General features: G+C 42.1%; 1 protein-coding gene across 1 annotated transcript in view; it reads left to right on the top strand.

Moving 5' to 3' along the window:
* LOC145350464 (mucin-like protein) overlaps positions 1-13967 on the top strand; it is a 32877-nt gene that overhangs the window by 8304 nt on the left and 10606 nt on the right. The window contains exons 6-9 of the mRNA XM_080199664.1: positions 677-869; positions 5300-5419; positions 10228-10347; positions 11949-11969. Coding sequence (XP_080055790.1) covers positions 677-869; positions 5300-5419; positions 10228-10347; positions 11949-11969 — 454 coding nt within the window. The remainder of the gene's footprint in view (positions 1-676; positions 870-5299; positions 5420-10227; positions 10348-11948; positions 11970-13967) is intronic.

The raw sequence follows: 13967 nt of genomic DNA, 5'->3' as shown, positions 1-13967 counted from the left end.
CATCAAGATTTGTGGTTGTCTGCTGCGTACTCCACATGATGAGGGTACAGACCTTGCCACCAGCTATAAAACAGAAAGCTAAAAAGCAGGAGCTTGAGAAACAGGATGAGGACGAGAAAGAAGGAGAGGGTAACCTTTACAGAGCCTTCCTGTCTAGCTGTCAGTGAAGAACTAATTCAAGTGTGATGCCAATGAATGCCAATCTCCTATCCAACAACAATCCAACACCTTACATTCCCTTTGTGACTGACCATCAGAGTATCTACTTGGCCAGAATACAAAACTAAAACCCATCATAAAATAAATATTCCAAACTAAATGTATAAATGAAAGCATTCCACATTCCATATTCTGAACGTAAACTAATCACTCTTGTGCATTTCCTTAGTGTTTATCTTCTGCATGCATTTGCCAGTTCTATGCTACATCAGTGACTGCAGCATGGCTGGTGAAAGGGTATGGCTGTCCTGGTTGAACAGCTGGTAATGCATGCAAGCGTGAGATGCTCCAAGTGCTAAGTATGTGAGGATGAAATGAAGCTATGAATAAATACCTGAGTTGTGTCAACACAGCTGGTTGGTCAGTAAATGAGGGGCAGTGGTGAATTGTGAGGCTAGTGCCCAGTGCTTATATGACAAGAATTTTGATGCCCAGCATTGTTCTTCTCTCACTATAGGTTGTAGGCTGTTTATGCTCAGAACTGTTTTCCGGAGAGTTCTGCTCAGATTATCAAGATCACTGTAAAGGGCAACCTTGTTTCCCAGAGCTGAAATGCACAAACCAAATTAATCCACAGCTTTTCCAATGTGATCCATGTCCATCTTCAACAATTTCAACTGGGAAAGAGGGATACAAATGTTTTTTAAACGGTGAGAATTGATTAAGAAATTCTTTTATCCTTTATTCATATCGTTAAAGTGCAATTATCATTATATAACAAAATTAAAATGGAAATAAGAAAATGTGGCCATTAATGATCCTTTACATTAAAACTGTTTCATTTTATATATCCCAGTTGACCTTACATTGCATTTCCATGAAAAATATTTCCATTTAACTTACTGGCTGCTCATCTAGTACTTTCTAATTCTTTTTCTTTTCCAGTTTATTGTCCATCTACATTTGGGCAGTTCTCACATTCTCAATTGTTGCTTCTAGTAAAATAAATATGCAATTTCATCACTTACCCACGCTGATCTTAATTCAAAGAGCGATATTGATGTTGGTTTCCAATTCTTTTTCTCATCCTTTCTGTCATGATGTTCACCATTAATATGCCTTTTTTTAAGTGCGAGAGACAGACAGAGAAGGTAGAAGGCACCATAAAGACAGGAAGCAGAGAAAGGAAAAGACAGTGAGAAGAGGGAGAGAGAAAAAAAATCATGGAAAAGAGGAAAGTAAGGGTCAGCTACCCAAAGTCATTGTCAATATTGGAACCAGTGATATAGAAATAGACTTTAAAAATCTTACAGAGGGAGTTTTAAATGTTAGGTGACATTGAAAAAGAAGACGTCAGGGTAGTGATGTCTGGATTCATTTCTATTCTGTACACTAAGCAGATTAGGGACTGGAAGATTAGGAAGATCAACCTATGGCTTCAAGGATGAAGAGTCCATATACTTGGGAACAAGTTCTTGAATGAGGAAAGGTTGTGCAAAAGGAATGACTTTCACCTCAACAAAAGTGACAGTAGTGCCTTTCCAGAGAGCATAAGTAGATCACTGGAGAAGGAATTAAACCGAGACCTCAGCAGGTATCCTTTGTCCCCAACAAGCCAACCCTGCAGCCAGGGATGCCCAAGGATGAAGCTATCATGCATTCTCCCTGAAAATCATGCACACACATGCATGAACTTCATCTGGTGATCACACACCAGCTGGACATTAAGGGAGTGGAACACCTTCCTTTTGATGAACAGGGCTCCCTGATGCCAGGGACACGTAGAGTGACATGAGTGCTGTCAATCACCCCCTACACCTGTGGCAGACAAGCAATGGAGAAAATCCACCAACTCTCTCGTTCTGCTGGGCCTGGTCCAGGTCGAAATGAATGAAGTCTGATGTCCTCACATCTGTCGCGTCAGGGATGCATTTGTGGGTGGATGACTATGAAATTCCACAAGTAACCCGTGGAGCCCTGGAACAAACCCACTGTGTAGAAGTTGAGGGCTGTTGTTATCTTCATGGCCACTGGGAGGGGGTGCCCTCTGCCTGCATCTGGCACAAATTTGGACATTATGTGGCACAGGTACTGTACTGTCTCAGTGGTGAGGCAGAGTCTCCAGTGCCACATGTTGTCTGACAGCTCCGTGAAGATTACTTAGGTCCTGTAAATCCTCAGTCTCCTTTTGTGCCTTTGTAACCCCGTTTGGCTGGTGCTGCCCCTTGGCCTTTGAGCCTGTCCTGCAGCTACCTGGTGTCTTGGCACTGGGTGTTTCCTGGGTGCTGCCTGCCACTTATTGCTGATGGAGTCTGTGCTCCTTCAGGGCTGTAATCAGTTGCATTGCAAGCTCTACTGGCTCCATACTGATCTCCATTGTTAAGCTGCAAGGGATGATAGAGAGAAACAGTTAGGTTGGTGTTCCAGCAGCTTAAATTTGGAGCCTCCCCTCACCCACTGTCCACCCATAAATCCTACACCTTATCCAGCAACTAGCACTTACTCACATCTGAGGTACCTTTCCATCTCCATTTCTTCAGCAATCCCAGTCAATGTCCTCGCCCCTTCAAAGTCACTTTGGGACTGCTATCTGGTTGCTCCTCCCTTAATCTCTATTTCACTAGGGGTTCTGACAGGAGGTTTCATTGGTTGCCTATCCACAGAGGCAAGTTCTGTTGGACATTTGTGTCCACCTTGATGGCTAATAGATGTGCAATGGCAGACACTGGAATCCAGTAGTTATGCAGGTACAGCTTCTCTCCATCCCGAGTACCCAAGTATTTATCCTTGAACAATGAGTTATCAGCCTTCTCCTTGACCTTGAGAATGTGGGCAGCTGACATTGTTTAAGGTTTATTCTTGATGGCCAATTAGTTTGACATCACGAGTCTCAGAAATGTTAGGGGACACAATTACTTTCTGAATCAGGGATAGGCAAAACTAAGAGGCACTATTCATACTCGGGCAGCATCATCCTGTCTCATTGCTGTCAGACCTTTACACTTAAGATTCCTGGACAGCCACTCCATTAATTTTGCCCTCTCCATCCTCCCCTGCCCATGCTTTTTCAGGGTCTCATCCTCCCAGCCCCTTAGCCCCACCTCCTTCAATCTGAACCTTACACTCTACCAGATTTTGGAAAATTCCAGCCAATGCATGTAGCTAATGTGAAAATTTTTCCAAATTGCTTCCTAGATTAACATTTACTAACCTAAGAAGGAAAGATGTGTTGCTAGAATCAGATCTGGGTAAAGAAACAGGGCAAGTAACAAATGTAACTAGTGTCGTGGGTAGAGAGGTGGACTGGTGGTGTTGAGATGGCGGCGCGGGCTCGTTGGGCTGAAGGGCCTGTTTCCCGGGCTGATATTGTTCTTTAATAACAAACGTGGGTAGATGCGAGACAGAAAAAAGACGAACTACGAAATTTTCCCATCCAACTCGCCACGGGAATCATAGTGGGCGGGACACAGACTGTGCAAAGGTCCATTGACCTCGGGCGGGATTTTCCAACCTTGAGGTGAGCACGGTCGGAAAAGCCCACCCAAAGTTTCGAAAGACAAGAAAAAAAATTAAGCCTAAATTAACTGGGCAGAAAAGTTAACAAATGGATCAAGTTAATATTGGGGAAAATCTTTTTGAGTTTATGGTCAGTTGTCAGATCATCTGAGCACAAATATTGGCAGAAAATCAAATGGGTCAGAAAATAGAATGGATTCCTTGATTGACATGTATTCTGACCCATCTGATTTTTCAGTTTCTATCAATCACAGTGATCCAATATGCAAACTCAGAAAAATTTCCACAATATCTCAAAATAAACATAGTGGCTACAAGGGCAGGTCAGTGGCTAGGAATACTGTGGCAAATAACTGACTTCATGGCTCCCTAAAGCCTATCCACCATCTAGAAGGCACAAGTCAGGAGTGTGATGGAATACTCCCCATTTGCTATATGGGTGCAGCTCCAACAACACTCAAGTAGCTTGACACCATCCAGGACAAAGCAGCCCACTTCATTGGCACCACATCCACAACCATTCACTCCCTCCACCACTGACATTCAGTAGCAGCAGTGTGTAGTATCGACAAGATGCACTGCAGCAATTCACCAAAGATCCTTAGACAGCACCTTCCAAATCCACAATCACTTCCATCACAAAGAACAAGGGCAGCAAATACATGGGAACACCACCACCTACAAGCTCCCCATTGTATCAGGGGGATCAGCAGAGTAAATACATGGGGTTACGGGGATGGGGCCTGGGTGGGTTTGTTGTTAATGCATGCTCAATGGGCCAAATGGCCTTTATGTGGGGATTCTATGATTCTTCAATGAAAAGCATTGAGCAGCATATTGAAAACATTTCGATTCTGCTACACTTCCATATGTCTTGTGTTGAGCATTTCAGCAGCAAGATGCCCATTAACATTATTGAATGGTGCAGTTACTTTTCTTCTTTTAATATTTATTCACAGGATGTGGCCATTGCTGGCTAAGCTAGCATTGATTGCCCATCCCTAATTGCCCTTGACAAGGTGGTGATCAGTCACCTTGAACAACCACAATGCTATTAATATATGGAGAAGGGAACAGGTTAATGAATTTTGTAACATTTAAAGATTTGTGCAAAGCATTGCAAACTTGTTTTTGCACCCCTGTAACCTTGTATGCCAGTTAACTTGTTTGTGCGAGCTTGTAGCCTTGTATGCTGGCTAAACACACCGCAGATGTTGAGATGCGATAACTGCTAATCACACTAGAGGAACAGAACGGAGACAGTTGCGGCCTTGAGATAGCTATGATTACAATGGACTACGCAAAGGACAAAACCGCTGAGGCAGCAATAACTACATGATGGATGGCAAACCATGACAGACAGCCTGGAGAACTGTGGGCATGTCTAGGGGTGGGAACTGGGATGTATAAAATTTACTCTTACCTGTGTTTGGGGAAAATTCTGTTGAACTGCTTTAGGAACTGGGCTTCTCCCAAAAGCTTTTGTAATCAACCTGCTGTACTTTGACTCACAACTAGTCTCAGAGGCATTGTTTACCAACAGCAGGATACCTATTTCATTATTAATATTTGGTTTTATTTTCTTGGATTAATTATTTTTTATAACATTTTTGCTTCTTTTCAGATAAATGCCTCCCGCCATTTGCTTTCCCCTGTCACAAATCAGCTAATTGCCTCACCACTGGAGACAGCTATATCTGTCAGTGCAAGCCAGGGTTCATGGGTGATGGAAAAAACTGCACTGGTAAGCAATGAAAACTCAAAATCAGCTGGTAGCCTTTAGAGGCATTCTGCAATGCATGGATGAGACATCATGATATTAACTCTTGTGATTAGCATGCACAATTTTTCAGATAACATATTCGTAAGAAGCCCACAGAACTATAGGTAAACAATTGCAATTGATGGAATCAATGTCAAACAAATTTGTGTACCTTTGTCACGTCATTGTGGAAGAAGTTAAATGTGACATTGAAATTATCGGGAGAGCTAAAATAGCAAGAGGTGCTTTCAACAAAATTAATTTGATTCTAACAACAAAGAAAATAAGCCTGTGTACAAGAAAATATTTGCTCATAAATTGGGCTCGATTTTACTAATGCATTGCGCCCATTTTTGGGCGTGAAAACTTGGTAAAGTCGGGCATGAGGCAATCCATGCTCACCTCCATGCTGGTTCCCCCTTTACCAAGGCCCCAAAATGGCCGTGATCGGGACTGTGCCCGAACGGGCATGTCAGCCATTTAAGTGGATTTGCATGCGTTTCAATTGACTTAATTGGCTGCCTGCCCAACTTTACTGGCATTTCCCCCTTTGCCACTGTGTTTGCCCACCCAGAATCGTGCAAAACAGACATGCTCCCTGTAAGTCCAATTCGGATGCTCCAGTTAGTGAGGAGGTAAATGCCGAGTGTCTGATGGCTCTCTGTTTGAGATTGGGGGCAGGGGGGTGGTGGGGGGGCGGGGGGGGTGGTGGTCTGCTGCCACTCTGCCTGAGATCAGTAGAAGGGAAGGAGGGGTCTGCTGCCACTCTGCCTGAGATCAGTGGAGGGAAAGGGGGTTCCGCTGCCACTCTGCCTGAGATTGGTGGGGGAGAAGGGGATGGGAGGGGCCCATAATTGGTCTGAGATGAGAGGTGCTGGGAGATAAGGGGGTCAGTAATGTTGTGGTGGAGGGGCAATGTCTGTGGGGGCCACAGAGAGGGATTATCTAGCCTGGGAGGGATGTGGCAGGGGAGTAGCATTCTATCATCTTTTTTGCGCATGTGCAGTTGGAGATGCCGATTGGAGCACAGGGTTTTAGGTACATTTAGCCCCGCCAAAGGCTTTATACAGTGCAATTCGGACATGCTGATATTTTTGCAGGCTGAGTGCGGATGGGGAAACTTGAGATCTGAAACACTCCCAGTTTCTGACCACCCAGCACTTAGAATCAAAATGGTCAAATAGGACCCATTGTGTCTGGTCAATATTTCTCCAGAGCTATCAAACTTGGACTGTTGGCAACCAAGTGATCAAAAAATTCAAAGTCTTTGAAACGTGGGTATACAGAGGAATACCTGGAATATTTTGGAAGAAGAAAATTAATGAACAGAATGTTTTAGGAAGAATTAAATTGAGAAGAGATATGATAGGCATGATCAAGAGCCAAATTTTATTTTGGCCATCTGATAAGGTGTAACAATATACACACAACACTACTTGAAGATCACATCAATGTAAATGGAGCTGATTGCCAAGGTTACATAGTCAAGCAACATCAAGGGATGGGTAAACACGAACTGACAGGAGGTAGTAAGGACAGCTTACCATGGAAAAGCTATTGTACAACATTATATACAACACTCGGCAGGAGAAAGGAATCCAAAAAAAGACCTCGGACTTTCAGCAATAGCTAAAGTAATTGGATTGAAGGCAAGACACAGTGAAAAAAAAAATTGATACATGAGATTGGACACCTTTGTTTAGCAGCTGATGACAGGAAGCCGCTTCAGAAGCCTAATAGATGCTTATTGCCCATACTGTCTATCAGGGTCTGATATAAGGTTCTGAAAAAAAAATGATAATTTAAAGAATAGGTATGGTTCTCTCATTGACTGAACAGTGTCAATAAATGGAAAGGATTTTATAATGCTACCAAGTATAATCAAGTCTGATTCTGAACTGCACAAAATCAGTTCAATTTAAGTTATCTTAACTCAGCCGAGGTGGTGGTAAAGGCATTAGAGATAGCCTAACCAAGTCTCTGAAAGAATATCAGCCATACTTCTGACTACGGATTGCTTTCTGGTGGAACTTGGAAAGAAGAGATGGTGGCGTAATGGTAATATAACTGAGCTAGTAATCTAGTAGGGCTCAGGCTACATGCCAGGTCATAGGTTCAAATCCCCCCCTGAAAGCTGGTGAAATTTAAAGGTGAGTCTCAGTTAATAGCAAGTATGAGATTATCATTAAAATCTGCCTGTTTCACTCTTGCTCTTTAGGGAAGGAATCTGCCATCTTTATCTACTCTGACCTACATTTAACTCCAGATTCACAGCAATATGGCTGACTCTTAAAGACCCTCTGAATGGCCTAACAAGTCACTAAATTCAAGAGCAGTTAAAGAGGGCAACAAAAACTGGCCTTGCTAGCGATGCCCACATCCCATGAAAGCATACATGTGTGGATATTCAGGTTTATGCATGAACGTTGACCACTTTGTAGAGCCCAGTGGGTCAGCATGGTATTACTGCCTTTTAGAGAAGAGGAGAGGAAACTTTAGAGGGAGAATGGAAAGAATACACAGATGGCAACTGAATTCTGCGCTGATGCATATGCTGAATACTGTAATCTGCCATTATGGAATAAACTGACATTATCATCATAGCAAACACAGTGTGCTTTGAGAACTTACAGCAGTGATAATTAATCAAGCTCTGCTTCAGATGAATGATGGGATTTGACACAGCATAGCATCACAGCCCTCATCCTTTTCTCATAGCGTGAAAGTTATGTTTTGTTGTTTCCTAAATTTGGGTGACATCAGCTGAGAAAGTTGACAGGCTATATTTTGTTTATAAATCCTGGGGAGATTGTGGAGGGGAAGGGGGGTTGCGGGAAGAGGGGCGGGGGGGGGGCATTAAATTCCACCAAGTGTGACAGATGTCTCCACTTCACTAAGGATATCCTCACTGCAATCTGGCACTTGTTACAACCACAACTGTAGTCTCTGAACAGGTGACAAAGAACAAAGAAAATTACAGCACAGGAACAGGCCCTTTTGCCCTCCAAGCCTGTACTGACCATGCTGCCTGACTTAACTAAAACCCCTTACCCTTCCGGAGATCATATCCCTCTATTCCCATCCTATTCATGTATTTGTCAAGACGTCCCTTAAAAGTCACTTCCGCATCCACTTCCACTACCTCTCCCAGCAATGAGTTCCAGGCACCCACCACCCTCTGTGTAAAAAAATTTGCCTCGTCCATCTCCTTTAAACTTTGCCCCTCGCATCTTAAATATGAGCCCTCTAGAAATTGACTCTTCCACCCTGGGAAAAAGCTTCTGATCATCCACTCTGTCCATGCTTCTCATAATCTTGTAGACTTCTATCAGGTCTCCTCTCAACCTCTGTTGTTCCAGTAGGAACAAACCAAGTTTCTCCAACCCCTTCTCATAGCTAATGCCCTCCATACCAGGCAATATCCTGGTAAATCTTTACTGTAACCTGTCCAAAGCCTCCATATCCTCTGGTAATGTGGCAACCAGAATTAGTTAGGCAACACTATATTCTTTATAGAACTAAGGTTCTATAAAGCTGCAACATGACAGCATGGCCATTGGTTGTGAAGATCACGTGGTTGTTAACTTTTATTTGTTGCTTCTGGGATGGAACTTGTGATTGAGATATCTGTAACAACTCCCAGTTTTTCATTGTGTAAGGAAGATCAATGAGCTCCATTTTCCAGCCAAATACATTTCATTCTCTCTTGACAAATAGTAGCAGGTGATATGAGCACGTGACCTTGTGAGGGTTGCAGGGTGCCATTGACCACATGAGGGCCATTTTGTGGGTTTCATGTCAACTCCCGGAAATGTACCACAACTGAAAGTTTTCCACTTGATCAATGTTCAGCTGATCTGCAGCCATACGCACTGCATCAATCAGGTCAATGCCTTGGCAGCAGTCATGGTGCCTTCATTCTGTGGCAGTACCTTATACCATATGCTTTTGAGCCACCATGACAAATCAAAGGATCATAACTCCAGTGTGTACACATGGACAGCAGCTACACAAGGTGGGATGAAGGAGACTCCCGACAATGGCTGGTGGCAGGAACTTCCATTCTCGCTGTTGGCTCTGGGGTTTTACATGTCCTGCACCATATATCACTAGGGGATGCACTGCGGGGTCACCATTGACTGGACTGGAAAATCTGATCAGTGGAAAGGGCTGGAAAACTTCAGCAAATGTACTTGATGCCTGGACCACCCAGCAAGTATACTATGGAGTAGGCCATTACCTCCTCACTGGAGAGGATGGCTCCAAGCTCTGTGCAAAGGACTATGCCAAGTTAGTGTCAGACTTCTCTTGACCTTTACCACAGGCTTTCTGGCAGGCCTGCCAGAAAGCATTGTAAGCTTCAGTGCTCTTCTACAGATTGCTCCATTTAAAGCCCTCATTCATTCCTCTACTGTACAACTCATATGCAGTCTCAACCTCTGGCATGCTGCCATCTCTACTGTCTTTGTCCGCCGCCCTCCCTGCAGGCTTCTTGTGTCATGTGTGAAGGTCCCGTCTTTATGTAGTCCTCTAAAGTGTCTGTGTCTGAGCTGTTTCCTGAGACCGTGAGAGTGAGTAACAGTGGCCGCGATTTTCAAGTCTCACCTGTGGCAGGATTCAGTGCGAGTGGACTGGAGATCAGCCAAAGGTCCGTTATCTTTGGGCAGGAAGTTTTGGCCCCTCTGCTGATGGGTCTGAAAAATCGCACCCAATGTTTCTTTTGCAATTATGTTGTTACATTAAATTTCATCTTGTTGTCATCTCCTCTTACAATTCTTTTCTGTTTACAGATATCGATGAATGTAAGAATGTGTCCTTCTGTACTAACGCAAAATATAAATGCATCAACTCTATTGGTTCTGCTCGATGTGTTTGCAGGTATCACAGTGAGGACGGCTCTGCAGCTTGCGGTGGGTATAAAAATAGTGGACATATTCAGAAATTAGGACTTTATAGTGAGGCATGAAACAGTTCATTTAGTCAATCTTCAATCCATTTAGTCAGACATGGTGAACAATCTCCGATAATTGAAATTTCTAATACATGGGATTCAAGCTCAAGTTCAATAGCTGAATTTTGTTAGTGTCAGTTAGGAGGAAAGGTTCAGGAAAAGAAAAAAGTTTTATGTTCCTTCTTATTTTACTCTGGAATACACTTGTTAGGTCATTGAATTAATAGCATGAGTGGAGACATTTGTGGCTGAACTCCTCCACACGTCTCAAATGAAGATAGGGAACTATATAATTTATTATTTCATTTTTCTTGTCGCCATTTTCTGTTCATAATTTATATTTAAGTAGAGGCAATAGGAACTTGAATACAAGCTATATATAAAATAATAAGAGCATCCAAATATGCACATCTGAAAATTGCTCTACTGGTCTGCAATATCACTTTCTTTCTCTGTTAAAGCTTAAGAGGAGTCATTCCAGCTAGCATTGAGTCAAGCAAAGATACAGATGAGAATTGTGTGCTGATACAATGGACAGTATCAAATTGCTGTGCTTGAGATGCATTCTATTGTTTCCCCTGCCAACTATTTGCAGTGGTACTGAATATTAAATTACAACAGCTAACAATAAATTTAATTCCAAGCCCAGTTTAATGTAATTTTATATGGGTAAGAATTTGACAAAATAGAGGATGGTGACAGTGTTTTACACATACTACTCTTGTGAAACAAATCATTGTCATACTCATGAAATCCTTTGGAAAGCTTCGAAAATTAATAACTTGCTTTGTCCTACATTTACCTTTTTATATTTATATATTATTCATAAATCCCTGATAAACTAAATGTTAATTTACTAAACCGATAGACTCATACTTAACTTGGCATACTTCTGGAGCAGCAATACTTTTGGGGTAAAGAAGCCATATGGACTGGCCAAAAACAAGCTTTTGAATAACTTATCCAAGATTCTCTTCTCTTCCTCAATTAATGCAAAGAGTAGCAATTTGCTGACTACTAACTCATTATCATGATATAGTTGAGAGTAAAGTGTTCATTTTATAGAGCTAAGACTAGCTTATTCTCTGGTTTTAGTTTCATTGTGGACACTTCAGCCATCAATGAATGGGACAACACCATCAGCACAGTATCATTTCTCCCCTCCAAACCTCTGATGTTGGAAAAGGAGGAAATAAAAGCTTGATTCAAAATTATTTTTGTCTGTACTAAAGAACCCATTTGCAATTGTCTGCAAAGGAAAAAATCAAGCTTTATATTTCAAAATAATGTTATTATAAAAAGTAATCATTGTTAAAATTTGGAATGAAATAAAAATAACATAAAGTGAATTGTGGATATATTTCAGATTCTAGCTGACAGTTTAGCTTTCAGACTAGTATGGTCATAGTTTTGTTAGTGGAAATGTCTAATGTAATTTTTTTTCTCCAGCTTAAATATTCAACACGGAAGTTTAACAATTAGTACATTTCATATAATAAGTGAATTCTTCATTTTCCTTTTAGACTATTTTATGATATACTCAATGGTTTCTTTTCACAGATGAACAAACAAATCCACCAGGTAAGTCCAAATTTAAATTGAACTAGCTGGAAGGTGGTTGTTCCCCAAATTCTCTGGATATTTTTGAATGTCAGATCATGGTAGCAGAGACAAGTGGGTGGAACCACAATGGTGGTAGTACTTATTGCAGGTACCATGATATATTCTATTGTCATTATACTTGAAGGATACTACACCATGAAGCAGTCTTGTATATGTTACAAGTTAGTCTTTATTAACAATGCTTAACTATGTACATATTTACATTGTGAAGAGGATTCCATTATAGGTTCTTACACATTGCTACTCATTTGTAGACTAGCCCTAGCTCTAGGTCATGGTGCCTTCTTATGGTGCCATGTGGACAGTACTGTATTCAGTCCCATGTTAACCCTTTAGGCACTAGATCCTTTTACTACAGCTTCCCCCATTCCTCCCCCATATCTTTGTCTCCTCGATAGACACTGACATTAGTTTACTTACAGTTTGCTCCAAGTCTTACATTACTTAAGTCTTCTCTCCCAAATGTAATGTTAACATTATAAACTATTCTAACTCTATATTTCATTATAAACATAAACACCATTAACACAAATGGCATGAATTAACTCTTAGTATGTGAACCCCCACCTCCTTAATTTCCTGTATCAGCGATTCAGGTGGTCTGCTGGTCTTACAACCTTTCCACTTCTCATTCGTCGATCAGTTGGGAGAGTGATGGACTCTGAAAATGGCTCTGGTATTCACTTTACAATAGGGAAGCAGGTTTGAAGGGCTGAATGGCCTCCTCCTGCTCCTATCTTCTGTGTTTCGGGAAGGGACAGAAAATTCACCTGTTGTGCCAGACTGTGCTCTCCAGTCATGCATCATGCATCCAGAACTTCAGGGCTCTAAGCACTGACTCTCATAGCCGTCTGCTCCCTCTGCCCTTTGATCATTTGTCTGGAGGTTCCCCATCCTCCTTGTGGATACAAGATATCTCTTCTCCTTTCCACTTCCTCCACCAAGATCTCTAGTGCAGTGTCCAAACCTTCTGTCACAGAACCTGAAACCTTCTGGTCTGTATGGCTTAGTAAAATGCTCAATGTGCTTTCAGGAATCAACTCATTGGGAAGTAATTCTTATTTTTAGTTTCTTTATAGTTTGTTTTATATTGCATTCAGGCACCATTGTTGTTCCTGACATGCAGGGACAGCAAAGCAAGCATCAATTGTATAATAAACGTAATGGCCCATGGCAATTTACAAGTGGTTGGGGTGCCTTTGGTTTTCCAAGGATTTAGAAGAAAATCAGCACTTATTATCTGGTTTGCCCAGGTTTGATTTCCTTGCATGTGCTTACCTGAGATGGGTGGAATTTTCTTCTCGAGTTGAGGGTTCTGATGGCTGGACTGGAGGTAGAATGGCTGGCTGTATCCAATCACATAGCACATAGATATACAGAAGCAAGAGCTCTGGCCAATCATGCTCAGGGGCAAGTCACCAATCCCATCATTACCTCACAAGGTCAAAGGTCCAGGTGCCACATATAGCACTTGGTCAGGCATTTAATCCTTGCCATTCGGTTGCATCAGTTAGGTTGTTCGTGAGGAGTTGGGATCTGTCACCCCTTGGATGCCTGGAGCTGGAAGTCATCATCCCGCAGCTCCCTGAGTCAACTTCAACCTTCCCTCCATCACCCTCAACCCTCACTCCATCACCCCTTACTTTTGTAACCATTCATCCTTGACCAACTAATCTTCACCTTAGAACTTTCCCTCATCATCAGTCAGCCTCCCAGTCCTGTTACCCATGATCAGCCATCTGTGACCCTCCTTCTATCATCCTTGACCTGCTGTGTTGCCATCAATACTCAAGACTTTCCCTATATAACCATTGATTACTTTACAATCATGCTTGATGTACCACCCATAGGTATATTTTCCATATATAGTTCAACTTATGTGTCCCCACTTGAGCTTTCATAAGACTGCCACCTCCCTCCCTCGGTAAGTCATGCCTCTTTCCCCTTTCACAAATT

Source organism: Carcharhinus amblyrhynchos, chromosome 12 (genome assembly GCF_965287045.1).
Source record: "Carcharhinus amblyrhynchos chromosome 12, sCarAmb.v2.hapA, whole genome shotgun sequence".
Taxonomy (NCBI): domain Eukaryota; kingdom Metazoa; phylum Chordata; class Chondrichthyes; order Carcharhiniformes; family Carcharhinidae; genus Carcharhinus; species Carcharhinus amblyrhynchos.
This window is presented reverse-complemented; position numbering and strand designations above follow the sequence as displayed.